Source organism: Mustela nivalis (assembly GCF_964662115.1).
Source record: "Mustela nivalis genome assembly, chromosome: 3".
Lineage (NCBI taxonomy): Eukaryota > Metazoa > Chordata > Mammalia > Carnivora > Mustelidae > Mustela > Mustela nivalis.
In genome coordinates this window covers 135605550-135625867 of record NC_139022.1, presented here as the reverse complement: position 1 = coordinate 135625867, position 20318 = coordinate 135605550, and the positions used below count along the sequence as shown (strand labels likewise).

The 20318-nt window shown below is 50.2% G+C and overlaps 1 protein-coding gene across 1 annotated transcript in view; it reads left to right on the top strand.

Annotated features, from left to right (window-relative positions):
- Nucleotides 1-20318, top strand: part of GALNT10 (polypeptide N-acetylgalactosaminyltransferase 10) — a 213910-nt gene that overhangs the window by 177903 nt on the left and 15689 nt on the right. Inside the window, exons 7-9 of the mRNA XM_082725139.1 lie at nt 1248-1365; nt 15699-15806; nt 19564-19785. Of these exons, the coding sequence (XP_082581265.1) occupies nt 1248-1365; nt 15699-15806; nt 19564-19785 (448 nt within the window). The remainder of the gene's footprint in view (nt 1-1247; nt 1366-15698; nt 15807-19563; nt 19786-20318) is intronic.

Here is a 20318-nt window from a genome sequence, read left to right as displayed (position 1 = left end):
CGTTCTTTTTCAATCAGCCCAATTTCCATGAGCTTGCAGTTCCCAAGGCCAGGAGGTGGTGGGAAGTTGCTGCTGGAATGTTATCTGGTCTGAGGGTTTGGAGTTTTTCAGTGGAGCCTGACAAGGACATGGCAACTCTGAGAGATCTTCCCTCAGCAAATACTGGTAGCCCTCCCAAGGACCAGGCCTGTGAGACACACTGGGGGGGATGCAGGCGGGCTGCAGTCTGGCATCCCCCTTGGGCTTGGCATGATGCCATGCTGACGTCTTGTTGCCCATGGTGCCCCAATTTATCATCCCTGTGCTCCTGCTCCTGGGGTTTTCCTCTCCAGGGTTCCTTCTTCTCTCTTCACTTCCCACTTGTCCAAACCCACCTCGAATGCCACCCCGCAAGCACCCTTCCTTGACTCTTGCCCCAGCCCCCCTCCTCACCTCCCAAGATCTGGAAGCAGACAGTCCCTCCTTTGGTGTTCCCATAGTGCTCTCTGCACCTGCCAGAGGCCCTTGTTACCCCGCACCGATCTTCTGGATCTTACTATCCTGACGAGGCTGCCCACCCATACTAGCATCCCCTGAAGTCCCAGGTCAACTCTGATTTACCTCCACATTCCCCCAGCACCTACAACTCAGCTGGCACTCAGTGATTAGAGCAATGAGGCAGTGAATGTGTGCAGTTAGCTGTATCCCAATTTAACAGAGAGAACAGAGACTGTGTCTTCTTCTGCAAACTCTCAGCAGAATAGATGTCCAGTGCTGAGCTGACTGAAAATCACCCAAGGAACCTGTCTGAAAACACACAGTCCTAGGCTTCATCCCCCAGGGACTGCTTCATAGGTCTGGAGTAGGGCCCAGCAAGCTGTGTTTTTGTCTTCTCTCTAAGAGATTCCACACCCAGACAGGCTTGGAGGGACCTGATTGAGACAACTGAATGCATGGGAGAACCAGAGAGGCATGGCCAATGAAGCTGCAAGGCCCACGTTCCTATGATTTCCTCTTGCAAATAAGGGCTGAAAGAAGCTTTGGATCAGTTCCGTTAAAAGGTAGCATTTAAGAAGGGTTGTTACGGCCAAGATAGAAGACAGCCTGAGCCCTCCCTTGGAAGGGCCTTGGATTCCCCACTAGACATGTGGGCTGCGCTCACAGGGCAGTGTGCCAACACCATCCCGGGGGAGCAGCAGTGTCCGCTCACACTCAGAGCACGCGGCTGGGGCGTTTGGTTTTCACACCACACTCTTCTTCCCTGACAGGTCTCCCGTGATGGCCGGTGGACTGTTCGCTGTGGATCGAAAATGGTTCTGGGAACTGGGCGGGTATGACCCAGGCCTGGAGATCTGGGGAGGGGAGCAGTATGAAATCTCATTCAAGGTGAGCCGCCTTCTTGGATGCCCCCTTCTCCCTGCCGCACCCCTCGGCATCTGTCCTGAGCCTGGAAAGCCTGGACCCTCAGGCAGCTCCTATTGCTCAAGTGAAGAAGTCGGGGGCCATGGGCCACTCCTTGTTGTGTGTGATAGTGGACCTGGGGTGCCATAGACCAGCCTTAACCACGGCTCTTACACTGGCCACTTCTTAGGACAGCAGCGTTAGAGTAAGACAGGTCTCACTTCCAGTGAGGATGGTATCATGTCTCCCAGTGAGACACACAGCGAACCAGCTGTGGGAACAGAAACCAGGACAAGCAGGATACACAGGTTTAAGGGAGTCCTGTGCTCTGAGGATGTCTTCTGGCCTCCCAGACCCTGAGGTGGCCTGAGTGCTTCCTGGCCACACCTCTCAGGTTTTCCTTTTTGTATCCATCACTGCTGGAGTGGGCCGTAGAGACCAGTCGTGGTCAAGAGCCCAAGTTGTGGACTTAGAAAACTGTGGTTTCAGATCCCAACTCCACTTCTCAGTGTGGTTTCAGATCCCAGCTCCACTTCTCAGGAGTGATTTGGGCCAAGTTCCATTAGCTTTCTTTCCTCATCTGAAATAAGAGAGTAATGATACTACCTACCGTACAGACCTGTTGTGAAGATTGAATGAGGTAATATCTTAGAAGTGCTTAACATACAACCTGGGGACACAACCAGCAAGAATTGGTAGAATTTTTTAAAGAACCAGTGAGGGGCGCCTGGGTGGCTCAGTTGGTTAAGCGTCCGACCCTTGGTTTGGCCTCAGGTCATGTTCCCTGGGCCCAGCAGTCAAGCCCCACATCTGGCTCTGCGCTCAGCGGGGAATCTGCTCGAGATTCTTTCCCCGCTCGCCTTCTCCTCCTCCCCCTGCTCCCTTACATGGGGGGGTGCATGCACATATTCTGTCTAAAATAATTAAACAACAACAACAAATGTTTAAAAAAAAAAAAAAGATTCAGCGAATAAACATTTACCCTACACCAACCCATGTGCTTTAGAAGCTTGGACCATGGTAATAGGGAAATGGTGGTTACTAGTTAGCTACCCACACTTCTAGGGCCACTTTCTCTCCTTCACTTGTGGGATTCCACATTGAGTCAGGTGAAGAAGAGAGGCTTGGCCCCTCTGAGGAAAGGGTTAGCTTATTCTGTGCCCTTGGGGCCGGCCAGGGCCTGCTGCTAACATCCCCGGGAGCCCTGGGAGGGCATATCCCCACCCACAGGGGATGGCCAGTAGCAGCATTGTTGGGAAAACACAACCCCCATGCGCCCCCCGCCCCCAGCTTGGGCCCCAACTTTTTATGCAAGAGACCGTTGTCTCAGTGACTGAGACTTCGGTGATGGGGTCACATCCCAGCTCTGCCTCTTCCGACCAGCTGTGTGATCTTGGATAAGGAAGGCTCACCTCTCCGAGCTTCAGTTTCTGCTTCCACAAAATGAGCTTAATGATATTTGAATCCTCGCGGGGCCGAGCAGAAAACTAAATGTGACCATGCTGGTTGGGTGCTCCTGAACAACATCCCAAAGTCTGTTTTCATTCTCAACATCATTACTGTCACTGCACGCACTACTGCTTGAGCCGTTCAGAACTGGGGAACGTAAACCCTTCCTTAGCAAGAAAACAACCTGGAATTCTGCCACATTATTTTGGTTTGAAGGGCAATCTGTGTTTGTTCTACCTCCGGAGTTCTGAGCTGTCTCCGTAAGGGGCCTGGCCCCTAAACTAACAGTCGTGTCCAGGGCTGATAGTCGAAGTATTTAACAGCACCAACCTGGTTGGGTCCAAGCACCAACCAGTCAGAGTGGACGCCAGCTGCAAACAGGTCTGTGTCCCCTCTGATGTGCAACAGCTGGGTTTCGGCCCTGCTCATAGCTGACAGGACACTGTGCCAAGGCCTTCACACATGCTGGCTTATTTCATCCTCCCAGCATCCTAGAGTGATGTCATCATTATGCCCATTTCACAGGCAGGGAAGTGGGGCTCAGACCAAGGCCCCACATAGGTGGAGTAATGGAACCAGGACCTGGCCCCAGGTGTGCCTGACTGCAGAGCCCGCACTCTGACCTGCCACGTTTCGTAGGCCTTTGTGGAGACAGGAGAGGGAGAGATGGACACTTGAGAGGAAAACAAGCCTGTGAAGTTGACCACAGTCTTTCCCCCTTTCATCTGTTTTTGCCCCGCTCCTGGGGTTATTCTTAATTTACTGGGATATTCTACAGCCTCTCAGTGAAGTGAATTAATGACAGTCTAAGTAAGAAATAGCAAAGAGGTTTCCTCTCACAGCCAACTCCGATGTGCTCAGGGATAGGGGCTACCCAGCACTGTGTCACTGTGTATTCCAAAGCTGCAGCCAAGCTAATCAGGAAAGGCAGTGATTGATTAGTGATGTCTGCCATGGGTGCAGGCCTAGCAAGTGATGGCACAGATGTCATTCGTTTCATATCCCTAGGCCATGCGGTCTCGTTTCCAAATGTCACATCTTTATGGGTACAGTGAAACCACACACAGGGAATCCAAAGAGTTGTAACCTCACAATTCCTCAATCCGGCAAACAGTCTTGACTTATGAAGTTTCCTACCAAGTGTGTGCCCAGAAATGGGCACACCTGTGTTCTGAGCGCTCACCAGAATGGAAATGGCAGTACGATAGGAATGTGTGTGTGTTTCACTCACTGCTGTATCCCAGGTCCCTAAAGGATTGCCTGACATAGACAAGGCACTCAATAACTTTGTGTCGGTGTGTCAAACAGAGCCATTGTGTCACTGGCCAGAAACCAACCCCCATGGTCAAGAAGTCCCGGTTCAGAAACGCCCTCCCTGGAGAAGAGTGAACAGAGAAGGCTTTGCACAAAGGAATTCCTAAACCCAAAAAGACTTCATTCTGTGGGTTTCAAAGACCCATCTAATGATGCTCATCAGGCAATTACAGCAGAACAAATGGCATTTTTCTCCACACAGTTTATTTACAAAAGACTCAGTAATGAAGCCATATTGGAAGTCTCTCACCCGGGAGGGGGAAGGAGGCTGGTTCCTGTTTCATTTGATCCAATTAATGTCTCTCTTCTCGAGGGGAAAGTGTTCTGTGTAATGAGGAGGCGCCCAGGTCTGGAAGGGAGACTGGCCTCCCTCAGTTTTCTCTCTCCTGGCTTGGAGAGTGTGGGTTCCCAGAGCCCGTGATGGCTCATCTCCAGCGCATTGTCCCCCAAGCCCCCGCGGAAGGCCTGCCCGCCAGGCTGAGGGGACAGGAAAGCCCATTCATGTGCCAGAGACGCCTCCCTGTGATGCCAGGTGTTCCATTTCAGCCAGAGCGGAACGTTTTGAAAGGGCGGTATTCCCTCTGCTTCATCTCTGCTGAGACCCGTTTTCTTCTTGGTGACAGAGAAAAGAGAATGGTCTGAAAGACTCGAGTGTATTTTCAGAAATTAAGATAAATTGATATGCGCCATCGGGACTGATGAATTAATACTTTGGCTCCTATTCCAGGGTAGGCCATCTATCCTGATGGGAAAACCCTAGAAGAGGTATTCTGAAGGCTCTGAAATTTCTGGAAGAGTCATTGATTTTTTTTTCTCACTCTCTTTCTCTCAGCCAGGAGAGATTTTGTTTCTAAAAGGCACAGTCAGACGATCAAAGTTCTCCAGGTTTGCAGTTAGAATCTTCCCTGGTCCTAGTGGCTGGTTAAATGTTGAACTCCATAGCCTGCCTGTACCTGCCTCTGTGAGCTGACCCCTGCTTGTCCATCAAACCTCCCCCTGTCCTCTTGCCCCATTGCCTTAGTCTGCACTCTTAGTTACAGATGACCCAATTCCTAGTCAATCTGATTTCAATGAAAAATCGGAATCAGTTGGCTCACACAGTGGAAATTCCAGGACGGACCTTTCAGGCTTGGCTGGATCCAGGGGACTAATCCATCTCCTCTGGCCTCCATCTCTCTCAGTCCCTTGACTCTGCTTTCATCCGGGCAGGCTTTCTCTTGTGGAAATACCCAGCATCCCACTGGAAAGAGAGTTTGTCTTTCCCATCATTCCTGCAGAAGTCCCCAAGTTGAGTCTCACTGGCCTGCTGGTTCCTTGCCCATCCTGGAGACAGGAAAGTGGGGTTGGGCCGATTCCCCAGAGGAGAGTCCAGGGACTCCATCTAGAAGGAGAATGGATGTGGGGCAGAGCAAACCACAGATGTCCACACAGATGTGTGTGTCCAGCCATATGGAACTACTCACAAGCTCTGTGCTCATATGTCAAGTCATCTTTGGAAGCAAACTGTTCACACTTCTTGAAACGCCTTTCCTTAGTCTGGCCAGCCCACATGCAGCCATACCTGAGCTCCCTGTACTGGCTAGGGTCCACCCCAACGTCAGTCCTGGCTTGGCTCTGGATTCCTCACTCTGACATGACCCAAGGGGTGGCCTGTCTTCCCCACTGGACTGTGAGCTCCCTGGCGGTTATCTCTAGACCCAGTGTCTGGCCCATATTAGGTATTTTAAATAACTGAGTGGCATCAATTTATATCTGACAAAACTTCCTTCGCCCAGACTTATATCACCATCTTTGGGTAACAGTGATATGGTGGGAAGGGTACTCAGCAAGAAGGCAGGGCACTGGCTTCTCATCTTGGCTCTCCATCCATCCATCTGGGGGCCCTAAACCAATTGCTTGACCTCTCTGGCCCTCACTTCCCCCACAGTGCTGTTATAACTTTGCTTCCTATCCCACGAGATAGAATCCAATAAGATGCCGTGGGGAAAGCCCTTGGACTTACACAGGTACAGGGCTGGCTTGGTAGAAGTAGTAGCAGTAGGATGAGCCAGAAGGAGGACAGCCCAGTATCTCTGGGAGGCCACGGTTAGGCTGTCTTCAACTCTGAGATCCAGGAGAAAGGAAGTATCCGCAGGACAATATGTACGAGCCTGTAGGAGAGAGGAGGGCTTTGCAACATGGTAAGTGGATAGCTCGTGGGAATAGCAATTTGGCAAAATCTGTTCCATGCCAAAGCAAGCACATTCTTTGACCTAAAATTCCATACCCAGGAGTTTGTACAAGAGAGACAGCTACAAGGATGAGCAAAGATTTAGGTAGAAGCTATTTATTGAGACCTTACTTAACAATAGGGAACGATGGAAAATGACCCAAATGTACATCCTACAGGTATAAGTAAGTTAGAACACACCTAAACAATGGAGTAGTATAAAAAGTTAGATGCCTCCAAAATTAAGTTTAAACCAAAGTGAAAGATAGTATATATGGAATATGATCTCATGTTTAGTGTTTAAAAATATGAGGAAGGCAAACCAGCAAACAAAAACCCAGAGACTCTCCTCAATGCCAAGTAATATTTCCTGGGCACACACACTAGAAAAGTGTGGGGCTCCCTGCACAGCACTGTTCACACACTGTCGTTAAGCCTCCATGATAACACCCAGGGTGCTGCTCTGATTTTCTTATTTTTGTAGACGAGGACACTGAGACTCAAGTTAAGTCACTTCCACAGAATCACACAGCTGGAATGGGGAGGCCAGCCCTGCTTGTTGGACTCAGACGCAGCCTGGCTCTGACCCACAGAGCCATGAAGGGTTCCTGTCCCTCACGGCATCAGGGGTAGGAGAGCTCCAGATGCGGCCATCCCCTTCTACTGATGTGTTTCTGTAACAGTGAATATGTTCATCATAAGTACTTATCACTTCTATAATCAGGAAAAAATTAAGTTGTGTTTTTTTGTTTTTTTTTTTTAAACTAAGAAGGAAAAAAATGTTAGTTTTTCAGCCCTCCCAGCACCCTTTCACCATATAGACCCCACTGCTGTGTCTGGGCCATTTGCAAGTTCAGGGATGAGGGTTCCCACTGAGGCAGGACTCCAGGGAAGGCAGTGACAGTGAGGAGACCCCAGGAAAGGACTGAACGCCCTGAGCTCAGGAGCGGGGCTCAAGAAGGCAGAGGCAGCAGCCACTACCCTATAGGATTGAGAGACAGGTACATCCTGAGGCTCCCCTGGGGCAGGCTCATGTTAGCAAGGGAGTAAAGGAATGCCACATGAGGAGACGGGAGACAGCCTTGTTGGAGAGGGAAACCCATCACGTTTGAGTAGAGGCAGGACCGTCAGAGGGCCTGGCTTTGCTCTGTTGGATATAGCTGTCAAAGCCCAACCCAGTCCCAGGCTGCAGATTTGGGGCAAATTTTCAAGAAGAAAATGCTCAGGTTTTCCTTCTGTAAAACTCACAGCAGCATCAGGAGGATTAAATGGAAGAGTGTGGAAAGAAAGTAGGAGCACCCCCAGAAACTGGTTACAGTCGATGTTGTGACCCAACGTCTTTAGTGGTCCAGTGACTGGGCCAGGGTAACTTCGGCTAGATCCCAGGTGTCCTGATCCTGAAGAGCCCCGGGCTCACGTCACTCCCCGTCGTGGGAGAGTGGAGGAAAGGCGGCCCACCTAGAGAGAGGCCACTGTTACAGGCAGCGCCCGGAAGTCAGGTCCAGCCCCCAGGGGAGTTCAGGTGCCGCCCAGGAGGGAGAAATGAGTTCCAGAGACCAGTCCAAGAGGCAGAAGGCAATCCGGGACCGCCATCCAAGCACCCGCATGCCAGCACCTTTCCCTATCTCTCTCCCCTCCCCCTTCCAGCCCCTCTGACTCGGACCAGCTGCAGTGTCACTGCCGGGCCCCCAGCGCTAGCTCTTTGCTTCAGTGGGTTACCCAGGGATGCCGGGAGCATGCTGGCTGCACATTACCCCTGCCAGCCACAGGTTCCCAGCCTAAGAGCCGCCTCCTGGAAGCAGGGAGAGCATTCTGCTCATGTCTCTGAGCAGGCCCTTTGAAATCCCATGAACATCTCTGTCTGCGGGGGCCTGCGAATTCCCCCATTCCTCCAGAGACGTGGCTCAGAGGCCCGAGGCCGTCTGTCGTACATGGCTAAGCAACCAGTACACACCTGTCTCTCCACGCCTCTTTCATCACTAAAAATGGCGAGAGCAGCTTCTTCAGAGCTTTGCTGTAAGAACTAAATGGCATGGAATATTTATCTGGCCTAGAGCCAGGCGGAAAGGAGGCATTCAGTAAGTGATAGCTGCTCCCATCAGAACCCTTGTGTTACCACACCGTGGGATTAAGTACCTGGCGCGCAGAGTCATGCCTTCTGGGTTCTGGTGCAGGCACGATCAGCTAGTCACTGTGTAGCCTTGGGGAAGTGACCTAACCTCTCTGGACGTAGCTTCGTAGCTATCAGATGGGGATAGAATAATCCTTACTTCATAGTATAGGAGTTAACATCATGTTAGTCAAACGGTGTTAAACTTAGCTCAGGGCTTGGCACATAATAAATGCTTAGTAAACCGTAGCTATTAATGTTGGCACTGTTGCAGCTGATGTGATGGGGCTACAGGTGCAGGAAGGCAGGAAAGACAGGAGCGGAAAGAGCATGGAGGCTGACGAGACACAGGCCAAAGCCTCGGCTCCAGGCCCAGCTCTGGAGCGAACTCTCAGTGAGCCCTTGGACGTCTCCGTTGCCCTTTCTGCTGAAGCTGTATATTCACATCTGTAAGGGCACTAGTAATCCCAAGCTCACAGGGCTATCTGTGTGAACTCACTAGTACCTTTATCTCGAGGGAGGCTGTCACTATTCCAGTATGTCCTGGTGCTCAGAGTGTGGGCCCCAGACCAGCAGTATCTCAGCATCTGAGAACTTGTTAGAAATGCAAATTCTCAGGCTCCACCCCAGACCTGCTGCGTTAGACACCCTAAGGGTAGGGACCGGCAGTCTATTTTAGCCAGCTTTCCAGGTGATTCTGACGTTCCCAAGGGTGAAAACTGTGGCTGTGATGAATACGCGGGGTCTTGTACAGAGAGAGCTCAGGCTTGGATGTGGAAGGACAGAGCAGACAGGGAGGCTGCCTGGCGGGTTGGCCAGCACATCCCAGCACCTTCCCCCAGCTATAGACTTGGGTCATTGGGTCCACGCTCGGCAGCGAGTTTCTAGTCCAGTTTTTCCAACAGGGTTTTAGAGCAAGGCTGACCAGTGACTAGGCCATGTGTAAATGAATGAATGAAAGAAGGAAAGGGAGGAAGTGAGTTAGTACGGCTGTATTACTGATGGAAAGAAAGGCAAGGTGCTCCACGGAGCAGAAAAGTGAACGAATGACATGTTCTCAGCGGCTTCCACAGCCTGAGTACAGGGCATGTAGAGAGGGCCGGAGGCGACCGAGAACAGAGGAACAGGTAGCAGAGAGCCTTGTTTGCAAGCCGGGGTGGGGGAGGGTACGGTTTGTTCTGCAGACAAGACAGGTGCTGATAGGGGGGCTTGGCAGAAGACCGTAACAGGGTCAGGACCAGGCTTTTAGAAAGATTAAACAGGAGAGGTGCAGACTCCCTGGAGGTCTCAGAGCTGCCTGGTTCTGGGGGAGCCAACCCTGGATTCCACTCTGGGCTCTGCCATTTTTGAGCAGAGGGACCTTGGATCCCTTGGATGAAGGTGTTTCATCTCCCCAGGCCTTAAGTTCCTCACATGTAGAAGTATAATAGCACCTTCCTCACTGGCTGGTTATGTGAGTGCTCTATTCAAAGTACGAGTCAAACCTCAGGGACCCTGCATCTTATCTGAATTTCTTTATTAGTTTAAGAAACAAAATCTAATGTAAGGCAACTATCACCCATTTTTTTGCCAACTTGTCTATAAATACCTAAGGATATGGTTCAATTAATCAAATACTTAATTTATTAATTTAGATACACATATGCTTAAAACTTAAAAACTATGCTTAAATTAAATACTTAATTTATTAATTTAGATACACATATGCTTAAAACTAATATTACATAATATTATTAATATTATGTAAAATATTAACTTAAAAGTAAATTCATATGGTTTTTAAAAATCAAGTAAAACCAGTTTTTTCCCACTCTGTACCAGCTGCATCCAGTAACCATCTAAAACTACCATGAGTGAGGTCCTTCCATAGCTGGCAGGAGAGCCTGGGAAAAGACAGATGTAACACTGTTTCTTCTTTCCTGAGGAAGTGCCCGCCAGCTCCCGTGCGCCAGTACACATTGCTCACAGCCCTCTGCTTCGGGATTACCTCATTTCAACCTCATCACAACCCCAGGGGGCAAACACAAAACTTCATCCCATTTCACAGACAGGGAAACTGAGGCTTTCAGACTCCCAAAGCTTGCTTAAGAGCCTGGATTAGACCTCAGTCCTTACTCTAAAACCAAGCTCCTAACAACCACCCTGGGCACCTTCTGAGCACACAGATGGCAGAATAACTGGGGGGTAATTATTATTATTATTTTCCCCGTGTACAACTAAATAGGGTTTGGACTCCCTAGAGGTCCCCAGCCAAAATGCCAAGAGTAGAAGCTGTTTCTGGCTGTCATCTTCTCCTGGCCATCAGCAGGTAGGACAGCTGCCCAGGCCTGGTGGCATCCAGGCAGCCGTGTCCTCAACAGAGGGAGGTCCCCCGACAGGACGGGCCCTTCTGCCATGTGCTCTCTGGGACCTGGTGTGTCTTTCTGATGCATATCACCACTTGTTTCTTTACTCCTCAGTTTAGAAGATAAGAGCAAGTAATTGTCTTTTATAGACACTGTAATGAAGCCTGTCATCACACAAAAGAAGTTTGCTAATAAAATAAATCAAAGCAGCAATGAAAATGAATGGGGAGCAAGCTTTTACAATTAGGTTTGTACTCGTTCTGCAGGGGAGAAAGGCACCAAGAAACGGGCTGATGGTGTAGGGGTGGGAGGGGGCGGTGTTTGCATACCCCTTGTGCTGAGGAGCCCGGCCCCCATAACAGGCAGCCATGTTCCCTGTGGGTGAGGAGGCCAGCGAGGGGCTGGACAGGGAGGGAGGGAAGGAAGCCGACAGAAGAAAGGGGCTGCAAATATGCCATCTCGTTGGTCTATGTGTGTCTGCACCCAAATATGTGGGGTCCCAGCCACATGTGGTCTGGCTGCTACAGGCTGTTCCCCACCCCCTTTGCCACCAGCTGGAGTCTTCTTCTGCTGTTGTGTTACCTTGGGGAGAGACAAGCACCCTGGGGCAACTAGGCCCCCAGAGGTAGCCCATGGCTATACCAGCCACCCTCCACCACCCCCCCCCCGCCAGCCCAGTCATTCTCATCAGCTACAGGATCTGCCACTAAGTTAGAAAAACCTCTTCATGTCTCTGAGTCTCAGTTTTCTCCGTTTCGGAAATCAGGCCACGGGTTAGAAACCATGATGGTGTTGGGCAAAGGGGCAAATGCTGTATGATTTCAAGGTGGTGGTACTTCTCGTTCTTTTGCAAACAGAAATGATGAACATGGTCAAGGCTGCCACGCCCAGGCATCAAACTAAGTGCTTATCACGACTGTCCCATTACACGTGAGCACCCTGGTGAGGTAGTAGCGAGCTGTCACGCCCAGGTCACAGAAAACTGCAGCTCCCGTGAAGCCGCAGTGCCACAGGTGAAGGCCTGGTACCAACCACACTGCTGCACAAGGCAGTGCTGGGAATGGGGAGGGGTGTGTGCTCAGAGCCTCGGGCCATGGCTGTCCTGGGTCTGAGTGGCAGCTGTCTCAGCTGTGAAGGAAGGTGGGAGAGGGCCCTAACGGTACACCAGTGGGGGCCCAGGGCCATGAGCAGAACTACAGGACCTGAGATCAAGACCATCTGTGACCACATCCCACCCAGGGCGAGTCATGACCCCGTTCTGGGCCTTCAGCTTTTGTCATACTCCTGGAGGGAGAGTCCCCTCCAGTCTTGGGATCCTTCCAAATAACCAGCAAACACCACAGAGGTGCTGATCAGTGTGGAAGATGCTAAAGGGACTTGTGAAGAGTTGGGCATGCCCTACACTGGGCCCTTTCAGGCTGTTTGGGTGTTCCCAGAGGACTCGGGGGTTGACAGCAGCTTCAGCCAAACAGATCTCTGTGTCTAAAGGCAGTTCCCATTCTCTTTTGGCTGTCGGTGGGTCATGGTCAAGGCAGGGAAGCTGAGGCGTAAACCCTTCCTCCCAAACCAGGACTCCTTCTGGGCTCCGGACGTCTCAGAATTCTGAGGGTGTTTGGGACAACTCACACCGCTCAGCAGATCAAGGGCATCCTGGTCCTTCAGGAAACTTCAGGCTGTTGGCCACCATGGTCAGGGCCAAAGAAACCAGAGGTCACAGCAAAGAAGAAGGATTTGAAGATTGATCATTCTCTACACAAAGGAAGGTTTCCTGCCAGGCAGAGCTGGAGACGCATCCTGGCTAGCTAATGCGAGTTTAATATGGAGTTCGGGGAGCTGGATGCCGGCCTAGTCAACTCTCCAGGAGACGGTCAAAAATAGAGTGGGATAAGGTGTCCCCCACCTGCTCTGCACCACTCTGCCTCCCAAAAGGCAGGGCTAGCCCAGCTACGAGCTGGGCAATATCCGCCAGACAAAAGCATCGCTTCCACATCAGTCATTTTGTATAAAGGAAGAGTTATTGTTATGGGATGCTGGCGCCTGATCAATATCTCCTGCTTTGAAAATAAACTTCTTGGCTTGGCCTTGACATTAATCTACCATCAGGAACCCATTATCTCAAGACCAATGTTCTGTTCTATTGACTTGCTCAATTTTTTTTTTCTCCCCCAAGATCAGACTATAATTGCATTTCTCCAGGCAGCACTTCCACTAATTGTAGCCCCACACATACAGATCCGCTTGCAGGCAGCCTGGGCCACAGTACCTCCAGGGTCATTGGAGACCATGGCTGGCGGAGGCCAATGAGGGACTGAGGACATCCAGGTACCTGAGGTGGAAAAGCAGCCCTTCTAGAGCCTGTGAATTAATTAAGACATGAAGCCAGATCCCCAATATCCCATGGAGCCATTCAAGCTGGAAAATACTCTTGCACAGAATCAGGATTGCAAATGTTCCCACTCCTGCTCTTCATTCATAAACTGAGGGAACATGGTAATAACATTCATAATAACATACTGAGGGGCACCTGGTTGGCTCTGCTGGTTGAGCAACCAACTCTTGATCTCAGTTCAGGTCTTGATCTCAGGGTCATGAGCTCAAGCCCCAAATTGGGCTCTGGAGGCTATATTAAATTTAATTAATATATATTATTATTATTATTATTAATATATATATAATTAATTATATATATATTAAATATATATATATATATTTTTTCCCCCATTCCCAAGTACAGCTGAGCCCTGCCATCACTACAGCATCCACAAAACCGAAGCATAACTACCTCTTATCTGGAAGAGCCTCCCAGGCCCTCCCCTGCACCCTAGCCCATTCTCCAGCTAGGCAGAGTCATCTTAGTTAAATAGAAATTGGATCATATTGTCACCCTCACTGAACACTTTTGGTGAAACTCCTCATTTTGTCCTGTGAGACCCTTGTGATGGTCCCTGCTCACCTCTCTAACTTCTGCTCCTGTCTCTGCTCCTGCTCCAGGCCTCTGGCTTTCTCTGTTCAGTGATGAAGTCAAGCCTGGCCCTACCTCAGGGCCTTTTCACTTGCTCCTCTCTCCACCTGTTCTCTCACCCCTCAGATCTTTATGTTACTTTTATCTTCTCATTATTTAAGTCTCGTATCTAACATTCCTTTCGAAGTGAAGATTTCCCTGATCTGTGTCACAGAACCTCTCATAGATCCAAACAGTGAGTCTGGCCTCACTTTGGCTCCCTCACAGCACACATCACGGTCTGGAACTGCCTTCCTGTATTAGTTAACTACTGCTACAGGAAAAGAATACCTCCAAAATGCCCCTCCAGAGCAGCAGTAAGCAGTACCGTGAGCTTTGTGTGGCTCAGGGAGTTGGCAGTGGCTTAGCAGGACAGCTCTGCTCAGGTTTTGTCACGAGGCTGTAGTCAAGGTGTCAGCCAGGGTCACAGGCATCTGAAGGCTGGACAGGGACTGGAGACTCCCTTTCTAAGAGGCTCACCGACGTGGCTGACATGTTGGCACAATGAGCAGGAGGCCTCAGCTGCTCCCCATCAGGACTTCTCCACAGAGCCGCCTGAGTGTCCTCAAAGCACGGCTGCTGGGGCTCCCAAGCAGGTGGTCCCAGAGAGGAAGGCAGAAGCCACAGTGTCTTCTATGACCATTGTTTCTAGACTTTTCTGTTGGCTACACGGGTCTGTCCTTATGGGACACATTTGAGAGGGAACCCCTTAAAGGTGCAAATACCAGAAGGCGAGGCTTCCCAGGGGGCCACTCTGGAGCTGGGCACCATACTCACTCTGGGCGGACTCACCCCTGTAGGCACTGAGCACAATGCTTGGCACATAGTGGATACTCTGTACATACTAGTCAGATGTCTGGATGAATCACTATGGTGCGTGTCCCTGCCGGGATTGTGTGCCAACCGTTGTGCTCAGTAAGCCCTTCACATGGGAGATCTCATCCCCAAGGCTGGCTTCATGTCATCCTCTACACATGAGGAAACTGAGTCTCAGAGAAGTTAAGTACCTTCATCAAAGTCACAAATCCAGTAAGTGTTTGGGCTAGGATTTCAACCCAGGACTGCTGAGGAGGGTCCATTTAGCCCGGGCCCCGCACAGGGTGTGAGTCAAGATACTGATGAATTCCCAAATTGCCATTAAGCCAGCAGAAAGCTCTTGGTGATGCCAGCCCGGTAGGGAACCCCAAGGAGAAACTCGGGATTCCTCTCTGCTGTGCTCCCAGCTGCAGGGCTTAGGAACCCAGACTGCAGAGAAGTCCGTTCAGGGAGCCTGCTGCCTCAGCTCAGGGTGACCCAGCAGGAGGCGTACAGGTCTCAGAGGAGACCCCAGAACCTGATGCCACAGGCAGTGATTATACAGAATCTGCCATCCCTTCCCTCTCATACCTGTGACAGACATCATGAAGTGATCCCCAAAATCTTTCCCACTGAGCCCCCATTGCTGCCTTAGCATTCTCAGCACAGCTCTCCATGCACCTGCACCTGCTCGGAGCTCACGCTCTGGAGTCAGCTGAAGCTGGGTTTAAATTCTGGCTCCCCCACTCACTCACCTCGTGACCTTAGATAAGCCTCTTAGCTTCTCTGAGCCTCGGTTTCTTCTGTAAAATGGAGCGCCGTTACTATCCACCTTGTAGGGTCTCTGATGAGGCTTCGATGCGGTTGTGCATGGAGAGCTTGAACCATAAGGTTTGGCAAAGAGTAAGCACTCAGCACCGTCAGCTATTTACTGTACCTGTTGTTACTACTGTGTTTTCCACCTCTGTGAATGGGGGCTTAGTAGACTGTCCAAGCCTTTCAGTGAATGCATGGGAGGAGGGGACAGTGGCCTTTGGGGGCAGTGGTGAATGAGAGGCAGAAATAACGTCTTCTCCGTCCCTTTCCATCCTGCAGGTGTGGATGTGTGGGGGTCGCATGGAAGATATCCCCTGCTCCAGGGTGGGCCATATCTACAGGAAGTACGTCCCCTACAAGGTTCCGGCTGGAGTCAGCCTGGCCCGGGTAAGGCGGTGACTTCCCTCCACGGGGAGGGGGATGGGCGCATCAGCACAGAAGAAACCTCCTGAGACACCTGGGACTCCAAGCCAAGTGACTCGGGTGTGAGGTTGTGCATGCTTCCCCCACCCCCAACTCTGTAGGTGAAACCCAATTTAAAATAACTTATTAAAGCCCTGCTTAACCACTCCTTCGCTGTGACCTTGAGAGGGTTGCTTAACTCCTCCGAGCCTGTGTTTCCTCTTTTGTTCAAAGGAAGCTCATTTTTCACAACTCTCAGCGTTGCCGGAGAATTAAGGAGATGGCACAGTTTCCCCAACTGTGACAGACAAGATGATTTTAGGTGCCAGACATAGGAACATTCTTATTTATATGTGTTTAAATTAATGTGCATTAGAAATTAATATGTATTCGTGTAGCAAACTTGTGATTTTTTTTCAGATATGATTACTTAGGATAAAGCTGAAGTAGGTGCAAAGTTAGACCAGGAGTGATTTAAAGAAACCTGTTAGATTATTAATACAGGTGGGGTGGTGTGTTGGTGTGTTGGGGAAAGCCTGAGGCGAGGCACTTAAAAGTTCACGGCAGGAGGGTGACGAAAAAATGTCAGTGTCTCTCTCTTCTCCCCGGCCTTCCCCCACATTCGCTGCCAAAACTTGTGTGTCAAACTGTTTCATTACCTTAAAATGGTTTGTATTAATTATTGCTCGAATTAAATTGGCCACTGGCTACATATAGAACTGCGTTAGCCAGAGGCTTGTTTGGGGGGTTGGTTTTGTTTTGGTTTGGTTTTGGTTTTGTATTAATGATCTTCCCCTATGCCTTAACATTTTAAAATATTAAGTGTCTTGGGCGGGGAGGTGACCACAAAAGAAAAATGGGGCGGGGGAAAGCCCCAGAAGGTGAAGAGGGCCGCAGAGAGGCTTGTGGGAAGCTGGACAGGTAAATAGGTAACCCGCCCAGCTGTGCCTGGTGGAGACCCCTCCCGACAGAGAGACCCCCCCCCCCCCTGCCGCGGGAGCCTGTATGGCATCAGTCCGAACAGCCTCCTTGGGCCCAGCCGCCACCTCCCCGTCCCGTGTCACCTGACAGTCGATGCAGTGCAGAACTGTAGGCCAGGTCAGGAAGAGTCCCGGTTCTGCGAGTTACACGGAAGACCGGGCGGCTCCCATCCGGCAGCGGGACCCCCCCAGACTCCATCCGCCGGTGGGAGCTGAGCTGCGGAGGCGGCAGGGTCTGGTTTGGGGTCCGCGTTGGAGAAAAAGAGAGCCAGCAGTGCCCTCTAGTGGTAGAAGATTCCGACGAGAGCCGCATCGGCCCTCGGCACTCGGCACTTTGCAGCGCGGGTTGGGGGCACAGCCCACGGGGGCGGGGGCGGTTCTAGATTCAGCGAGAAGGTAGGAATCACGTTTCCTCTGAGATCCCTGGCAAGTCCAGAGAAAGATGCCAGACAGGAAACCAGTGCAAAGTCACTCAGTAAGCCCAAGAGCGCGCGTGCGCGGCTCGCAGCTACTTGGTGTAGTGGGACAGTGGGGACACCTCTGAGCCTGAGCAGGCTCATTTCCAAAGCAGCTTTTGCTTATCTGGTCATTTATAAGATCCACCTGGTTAAAAGGCACCACGATCTCCTGTTTATTGAACCATAGAGGAATTCAATGGGTAATAGCTAACTATAGTAGCACATAAAAACTTCCTGTGAGCTAGATATCGTGCAAAGCTTCTTACATATTTATAGAACTTAATTCTCATGTGTTTTTAATCCCTGTTTGAGAGATGAGGAGAGAGAAATGTGGAGACTTTAACTAACTAGAATTCAAGCCCACTTAGGCCTGACCGGTGCCTGGCACAGAGCAATCGTCCTTTAAACAGTGGTTGCTACTGTTAGTGTTAATGTCTCCATCTGTTAACCAGACTGGGAAGTTTATTTCAATGTCTTCTCTGAATTTTGTGTTTAAACATTTTAATTTCTTTTTCGACTGGATCACATCAGTCTCCCGGTGACTTTAAACCAGTTGACAATCAGAGGGGGCACCCCACCTCGGTTTACAGGACCACAAAAATGCCTGAATCAAGCTCCCCTGAATTTTTATCACCGTGTCTAACTACCCTCATTGAGTTACAGATCATATTGTAAACGTTTGTTTCTTGTTTTAACAGCCAAATCTGCCTAGAGCATTATCTCCTAGATCATTTTATAGATTTGAGGGGAGGTCGTCTAAAAGTCCTAAAAGAGCCCCATAAAGAGAGAAACTGCTTAAAGGAAGAGGCATCTCTTCCTGCCACAGAAAGAGAAACTTCCTAAAGTTGTCAGATTCCAGAAGGACAAACTGCTAGAGAGCAGTGAAGTGGCAATTTAAGAAGAATGAGCTAACCAGCAGCTCGCCTGCCTCAAGAACAAGTAGACGGCCTTAGTTTGTTTACTAAATTTACCAAAAATCCTTTTTGTCTCTGCCCCTGGGAAAGGGATCTTAGAGAAGGCTGTAACAGAAACCCACTCAAACTTGCCAAAAAAAAAAAAAGCCTCTTACTCCAAGAACTGGGCAATCCGTAATGCAAACACAAGAGCAGAGGGGCTTCAAACAGGACAGGGACCCAGAACCAGGGAGGTGTTGGAGGATGGATGAGAGGAGCCCGCGGCCTCCTAAAAATCCCAGAGTCCTTCATGTGACTCAGCAATGGAGAAGTAACAGAAGACAGTGCCAAGTCCTTTACTTTGGTCCAGTCAACTGCACAAAAGTTCAAGATCCGGGAGAGGCATGTCTAGAAAGTGCAGGATTCATTAAAATAGTAATATAAAGAGCAATTAAAATGAAAATATGTGATTTGATCCTTTTATAATTGCAATGGTGTATCTGGGCACCTCTCCTTGGTCAGATTAGCCACTTTGGCCTGTGGTTGGAGAGAAATCTGTAGCGGTTCCTCATCCTCCCTGCGGCATGAGCAGGTGAGTGTGCCCGAGGAGCTGGGCGGGCAGACTGGGAAAGGAGAGTCTTCAGGTGTGCCAGCTTTTTCAGCTTCCTCGGGCCTCAGTTGGTTGTTTGTTTGTTTGTTTGTTTGTTTGTTTTAAGCTTATTTATTTATTTGACAGAGATCACAAGTAGGCAGAGAGGCAGGCAAAAAGAACAGGGAAGCGGGCTCCCTGCTGAGCTGAGAGCCCGATGCGGCTCGATCCCAGGACCCTGGGATCATGACTGGAGCTGAAGGCAGAGGCTTAACCCACTGAGCCACCCAGGCATCGAGCTCAGTTTTAAATTAAGCCCAGCCTTGGCCATGTGGGGCCCTGGCAGGTATAACACTGTTCGTTACCTGTTTCTAACCCACTGTCAGCCTCTTCAGCACTAAGAAAGAATGAGGCATTGGCGAGGTGATTTCATGGCTTCCTAGTCCCAAACTCAAGAGTCAGCAAAATGGAGGAGTTGGTGAATTTTGCGTTTGCCATGGGCCACCGCTCCTGCTGGCTTCCTTCCTCGTTGCTCAGGAGTCAGCAAACTGTTTTTGTATGGCCCATGAGCTAAGAATGATTTTTACACTTTCAAATAAGGTGAAAATATGAAGGAAGAATATTTCATGATATGTGAAAATCAAATGTCAATGTCCATAAAATTTAATTGGAATACAGCCACACCCATTCATTTAAGTAGTATGTCAGGCTCCTTTATAGCCACCTCGGAGTTGAGACCATATGGTCCACAAGGCCTCCCACCCCCCACCCCCTGGCCTCAGCCCCTCAGAGGGCCTGACCCTTCCGCCTGTCGCCCTCCAGAACCTGAAGCGAGTGGCGGAAGTGTGGATGGATGAGTACGCGGAGCACATTTACCAGCGCCGGCCGGAGTACCGCCACCTCTCGGCAGGGGACGTCGCTGCCCAGAAGAAGCTGCGCAGCTCCCTTAACTGCAAGAGTTTCAAGTGGTTTATGACCAAGATCGCCTGGGACCTGCCTAAATTCTACCCACCCGTGGAGCCCCCAGCCGCAGCTTGGGGGGAGGTGAGTCCTGAGGGGCCTGGGCCGGGTGCATAAGTGGGGCCCAGTGCAAGAAGGTAGAGCTCTCCCGATTCTCTCTAGCCTTGTGGTGGGGGTTTTCGTTTGCTACTTAATACTCTAAGTAGGGAAAAATTAAAATATTAAATTATTAGCAGAAATTTTATCATTCATCTTCCCACTCTGCAGAGCCAGTTTTACATGCAAACAGAAGAGCATTTAACTCACAGGCCAGATGGGTGCAATTTCACTATCTGTATTTCAGCCCTTGTACGTGCATATGTATTTCTTGCCAGAACAGTGCAAACCCTGCACGGAGCGGACTCCGCCGATCTTATTTCACTTGTTGATAATGTGTGCTTTCTACCAAGATGCTCTCCCTGCAGCTTGCTGATGCGTGAGGAAGGGTGGAAGGAAAGCGGGCTGTGGGCTGTCCTTTTCTCCCTTCTGTGCGGCTATCTGCTGCTGGTGAGGGAAGTGGTGGCTGGTTCCAGGGCAATCACGCAAGTAAGAGGATACAGTAGAGCGCCTCAGCCCAG